The sequence below is a fragment of the Ovis aries genome, chromosome 23 (assembly GCF_016772045.2).
Source record: "Ovis aries strain OAR_USU_Benz2616 breed Rambouillet chromosome 23, ARS-UI_Ramb_v3.0, whole genome shotgun sequence".
Lineage (NCBI taxonomy): Eukaryota > Metazoa > Chordata > Mammalia > Artiodactyla > Bovidae > Ovis > Ovis aries.
The window spans coordinates 48,948,919-48,954,918 of record NC_056076.1 but is presented as its reverse complement, the minus strand read 5'-3'; the positions used below and the strand labels follow the sequence as shown (position 1 = coordinate 48,954,918).

General features: G+C 59.6%; 1 protein-coding gene across 2 annotated transcripts in view; it reads left to right on the top strand.

Annotated features, from left to right (window-relative positions):
- The first annotated feature begins 249 nt into the window (after positions 1-249).
- The window catches only part of SMAD7 (SMAD family member 7), a 30,044-nt gene continuing 24,293 nt past the window's right edge, over positions 250-6,000 (top strand). The window contains exons 1-2 of one of the 2 annotated variants that reach the window (XM_012103894.5): positions 250-2,459; positions 3,798-3,851. In XM_012103894.5, coding sequence (XP_011959284.2) covers positions 1,844-2,459; positions 3,798-3,851 — 670 coding nt within the window. In that variant the 5' untranslated portion in view covers positions 250-1,843. The remainder of the gene's footprint in view (positions 2,460-3,797; positions 3,852-6,000) is intronic. The other variant, XM_027961075.3, reaches the window with a different exon arrangement.

The window sequence follows — 6,000 nt, the reverse complement described above, 5'->3', positions numbered from 1 at the left end:
ATCTGTTGTTTGCGAAACACAATCGCTTTTTTTTTTTTTAAAGCGACAGGGTGTCTAGACGGCCACGTGACGAGGCCGGAGCCGGGCGCGCCACTGCGCAGTGGAACCAGCAGAGCAGAGGGCCCGGGGGGGGGGGGGGGGGGCGGGGAGGAGGCGGCGGCGGCTGGGGGGCGGGGGAGGGAAGGGGGAGGAAGGGGGAGGGAAGGGGGCGGGGGCGGGAGGCCTTGCGGGAGGCGGCGAGCCCCGGGCACACTCGCTCGCCTGCTCCGCGCACGGAGGAGCCTGTCCCCGAGCCGCGCCAGCCGAGCCAGCCGGGCGCCGTGCTCGGTCCGCTCGCCGCGCCGGAGAGAGCTGCCCGAGACGAGAGCCAGCCCGCCGGCGCCGAGCTGCCGAGCGCCCGGCCCAGGAGCCCCTGAGTGCGGCGCGGCGAACCCCGGGCGGCGGCAGAAGGACCCGAGTGCCAGGAGAGGGCGGACGGGGGGACAAGGAGGCTCCCGGCCGCGACGAGGAGAGTCTCTCGGAGAAGGCGGCGTGAGGGACAACCGGGGCCTCCAGTCGCCGCAGCCGAGTCGGGGCGAGCAGCCTTTTACGGGGAGCCCCGGCGGCCAGCCGCAACCCGGGGAGGGGGCGCCGGTGGCCCCCGCGCTAGAGAGCAGAGGGCGAGAGCGCGCCGCCCGCCAGGGGCCCGCCGCGGCCGCCGCGCCGCCCTCCCCCGCGCTGTCAGCCCCGCGGGGCGCAGCCGCCGCCGCCGCAGCATCTTCTGCCCCTGCGCCCCCGCCAGCCCCAAGGAAGTCCCCGCCGACGACCGGGGCCCCCGGGAGCGCAAGAGGAAAGGCCAGAGACTCCCCTAAACCACCCAGATGCGAAGGATTGAAGCAGCCTAGCCAAAGCTTTCTGTGGATTAAAAAATATATATATAGGATTTTTTTTTTCCTTGGCAGAAGAAAAGGAGAGGAAGACCAGCGGGGCTCTGCAAGGAAAAAAGGGGGATGTAACTCGTGGATACGTTTTTTTTCCACCCCTGAAACGTCTCGTTCTACTTTGTAAACATTTTCTTTTTTTAAACCCCAGCTCCAGCCGGACGCCCCCAGACCTCCGGGGTGCGAGGAGGTGGTGTTTTTCATTTGGGGCTTTGCATGTTTGGTTCTTAGATTTTGAGAGCCTCCTTATTTCGCCAGACATCTCATGTGGGGTGAAGTCCACTCAGCCCCCTCCCCCGAGTCTTCGTGTGCACGGAATTCAAGGAGATCCGGTTACTAAGGATATAGAGGAAAAAAATAAATCGCGTGCCTGCTTTTTTTTTTTAATTGCTTCTCCCCACCCCCAAATTAAGTTGCTTAGCAAGGGGGAAAGAGGCTTTTTCCTCCCTCCAGCAGCCCTGCCGAACGCCTTTCGTTTTTTGCCGCCGCGGATCTTCCATGTAGGCAGCCGAGGCTGGCGAGCCCGACACTCGGGAGCCACTGCGGGGGGGCCTCTTTTTGGGGAGGCGCCGACCCGGGTAGGCTTCGCCGCCCCCGGGGAAGCGGCGGCCGCGTTCCTCCGGGGTGCGCCGGGGCCCGCGAGCGGCGCACGGCGCGGGCCGCGCGGGGTGGGGCAGCCAGAGCGCAGGCCCCCGAGCCCCGGCGGGCGCCCCCGGGCCCCCGCGCGCGCTCCGGCCTCCGGGAGACTGGCGCATGCCACGGAGCGCCCCTCGGGCCGCCGCCGCTCCTGCCAGGGCCCCTGCTGCTGCTGCTGTCGCCTGCGCCTGCTGCCCCAACTCGGCGCCCGACTTCTTCATGGTGTGCGGAGGTCATGTTCGCTCCTTAGCCGGCCAACGACTTTTCTCCTCGCCTCCTCGCCCCGCATGTTCAGGACCAAACGATCTGCGCTCGTCCGGCGTCTCTGGAGGAGCCGTGCGCCCGGCGGCGAGGACGAGGAGGAGGGCGCGGGGGGAGGCGGAGGAGGAGGCGAGCTGCGGGGAGAAGGGGCGACGGACGGCCGGGCGCATGGGGCCGGCGGCGGCGGCGGCGCAGGCAGGGCTGTCTGCTGCCTGGGCAAGGCGGTGCGAGGTGCCAAAGGTCACCACCATCCCCACCCCCCAGCCGCGGGCGCCGGCGCGGCCGGGGGTGGCGAGGCGGATCTGAAAGCGCTCACGCACTCGGTGCTCAAGAAACTGAAGGAACGGCAGCTGGAGCTGCTGCTCCAGGCCGTGGAGTCCCGCGGCGGTACGCGCACCGCGTGCCTCTTGCTGCCCGGCCGCTTGGACTGCAGGCTGGGCCTGGGGGCGCCCGCCGGCTCACAGCCGGCGCAGCCGCCCTCCACCTACTCGCTCCCCCTCCTGCTGTGCAAAGTGTTCAGGTGGCCGGATCTCAGGCATTCCTCGGAAGTCAAGAGGCTGTGTTGCTGTGAATCTTACGGGAAGATCAACCCCGAGCTGGTGTGCTGCAACCCCCATCACCTTAGCCGACTCTGCGAACTAGGTAAGAAGTTGATCCACGCCCACCCGCCCGTGCCCCCCCTTTCTCCCGGCACTCAGGTGTGGGGAAGAAAAGCCCGATTGGGCTGTGGGTTAGTGCAGCCACCTCGCCGGAGGGATGTGTGTACATTCCCTCCTGGGAGGAGATTTGGGGGACAAAGGTAGAGAAGGGACCCGAGGAAACTGGAAAGGCATTCCCTCGGGGTTCCCTTCCAGTTTTCTCTCCTCGGTGGCCCCAAGGGCGGGGGGGGGGTTGCCCCTGGGCCCTACTCATTCATGCCCGTATTCTGCAGACATGGGGTTATTTCCGGATCAGCCAAGGGGGTGCAGAGAGAAGTGTGTGTGTGTGTGGGGGGGTCACGCCTCCCCCGCACGGAGAGCGGCGTTGAGGTGTGTGGCCGATTTGGATTCGATCCAAGCCCGCCAAGGAAGGCTCGGAGAAGCGGTAGTAAAGGCTGGAGAGGAAGGCTCCCCTTTAGGAAGGAAGGGGGAGCGTCACGTCGGGCGCAAGGGGCCAGGAAGCCTGCCCTGGCCGGCGCAGATTTGGGTTTTGAGGCAGAGAGAGCAGGATAGGAGGCCGAGCTGTGTACCTGCTCCCAGCTCCGCCAGCCCGGGGTGAGAGAAAACAGGCAGTCAGGGGAAGTTGGGTGTCCCCTACTTTCTTCAGCGCAGGAGAGAGAGCAGTGTAACCGACCGTCGGATGGTTTGCCCCCAGACTACTGAGTTGGGCCCCGGGCTCCTCCGTTGAGACCCCGGGGCCCTTCTCCTTTATGCTCTCAGCCTTCTCCTTTGCATCCCTTTTCTCTGCCTCTTCGTGCGGAGGCGGGGTGCACCTAGGGCGCCCACCGATCCAAGTTCCCCAGCGCCCTTGGGGTGCACCTTCCGAGGGAGCTGGGCAAGGGGGAAGCCCGTGATCCCCGCGCGGGTGCGGGGCGCAGCGGCGGTGGCGGAGATGAACTGCGCCCCGGGGGGACGGGTCGGGGCGGGGGGCGGAGGGAGCAGGGTCTGAAGTTCTGGGACGCGAAGTGAGGCGGGGGGCTTCGTCGCCCCCCGCCCCGTGAACTGCGACGTGCGGCGGCCGAGCCGGCGGTTTGCAGCCGGGCCGGCCGAGCGCGGCGGCGGCGGCCGCAGACGTGGAGGAGCGCCGCGCCGAGGCTGGCGCCAGGCGGCCTCTTTTGTTTATCTGACAGCTAAATATCAAGGCAATCACCGCCTCGCGGCCCTGCCTCCAACCCCCACAGCTAAGACAAACAGTTGGGCTAAAAGAATGCCTCTGTTATCATAAGTTTCTATCTCTCTCTCAGGGCTCAGCCTTTATTTTCTCTTTCTTTTTTAATTCCAGAGTCTCCCCCTCCTCCTTACTCCAGATACCCGATGGATTTTCTCAAACCAACTGGTGAGTAGCTGATTTTAAAAATATCCTTCCTGTCTTAAGTTAGAAATGGAGGCTGTAGAACGCGGATTTGTGTGTCTAGGCAGCGGCTTCGGGAGACTCTGGACTTGCCCTGAGGTGGTTATAGGTTTCCTCTGTTGGCAATTTAGTGGATTTTTTTTTTCTTTTTCTGTTGTGACTGGAGCTGGAGGTAATGTGTGTGTGTGTATACAAATATATCTTTCTTTTTGCAAAGATGTTTCTTAGGTATGCTTTCCATTTTGTTCCTTTTCTTGTATTTGCACTCCATAACCCAAGCTGATTCAACTCAGCGCATAGACTCTGGTCCATGCAGGTCTAGGGAGCCAAATGGGACAGGGTGATGGAAAACGTGGGAGACTCTGTGAGTGCCAGAAGTATCAGTGGGGAGATTGGAGAGCCTGATGGGAAGGAAGACTTTGTTTAGAAAAGTGTAGAGATGACCTCGGTTTGGGGCAAGAGAATAGAAAATTTAAGGAGTAAAGGCAACAGCCCCCTCTCCCCCTCCTAGTTTTCTCAGAATTCCTAGTGGGGGCCATAAGAGTGTTTAGCATAGCTCTGCCTGCCTGTCGCTTTGTCACTGGGTGGCATTCGGCCAGGGCAGAAGCCCCACTTGAGGCTGGCACCAGCCCTGTTGCATTTGTCTGCATTCAGCTCCTGGCTGGCAGTGCAGGGGAGAAGGGAGGAGGAACCGCAGAGCTGGGAAGCAGCTCCGATGGGCCCTTGTTTCCTGGAGCCGCTTCTTACAGGGGGGAGGTTCCTGTGCCTGCAAGTCTGAGTTGTAACTGTGATGGTCTTACTTTGCCAGGGTTCTGGGAGAAGGAGAAATGAAGGGTTGGGCCCCATTTCCCTCTTGGAATTCTACAGGTCCTTCCGCCTCATGAGTTTTGGCTGTTGGGCCTTTCCCCCCACTAATTAAAAGTTTTGCTGGGGCGTTGTCCTAAATTAAATACTTTAATGAATGGTGTAAGAGAAGCCCGTGGTCTCCAGCCAGCCCTCCCTGACTCCACACTCCCTCCAGTCGGAAGGCGTTGCTGCTTGCCTGGTGCCTGTCTAATGAGTGGCCTGCGAAGCATATGATATTTTGCTTTCGATTTACAAAACACCAGATAAATGGTCATTAATGAGGAGATAAACCAGCTCTGTATTTGTAACAAACGTTAACTGAGATTACCAAGGTCTGTTTTCTCCAAGAATGTAACTTGACTGGGTTTTTGGCATCAAGGCTCAAGAATTCTTTTATGAGCTTAGTTCTCCAAGGGGCCCTCTCTCTCCTGCTTTTTGTTTTTCCTTTGTAGTCTTCAGATGTGGAGGTTTTCCTTAAAAGAGAGAGAGGCCAGTCATCTTGGCCCCAGGGTTAAAGCCGACTGGAGGAACTGTTCCGAGAGAAACTTCCTATAACCATAGGAAAGAAGGCCCACGTTTTGTTGGGTTTCCTGCAGAGACAGTGGGACAGATCCGTCCACCGGATTCAAGCAGTCACCATCTCAGGCCAGGACCTCATTTTCAGCGAATGGAGTGATATATTTATTCATTAGCAAGTGTTGACATTAGGTAGCAGAATGTGTGTAAACAGAGAAGCCACAAAGACAGGAATGCGCCATTCCAAGGGGGAGAAAAGTTCTCCAGACCAGCCAATAGGAAGTGATTAACCTGCCAGTCGGAAACTCAGACAGCTGGTTACTCACCCAAAATGTTTGTGTAAAAGCAAAACAACAACAACAAAAACAAACAAAAAAGTAGCCCCCTCCCCCAAACGCAGAAAACCCTGAAATTAAAAAAAAAAAACAATGAAAAGTACCGTCCTGCTGTAAGGACGTGAGGATGCTAGTAGGTGAAGCCCCCATGTCTCCTGACACGGCTGGAGGACAGCCAGGGCTGGCTTTGCTGGCTGCTGTGGCCAGGGGCACTGAGGTCAGACACACAGATGAGATGCTGCCCCAGGTTTCTCTTTGCCTTGTACGTTGCGGAGAGTATTTGGCTGGGGAATTTAGATCAGCTGCTCTCACTGTAAAATTTCCGAGTCCAGGTTGAATTTTTGGCCTTGGGTTACTAGGTGAGAAGCAGCCATAAGTTTTACAGTGGAACGTTATTAAAATCTTAACCAGTTGCACAACTAAGGGAATCTCTTCTG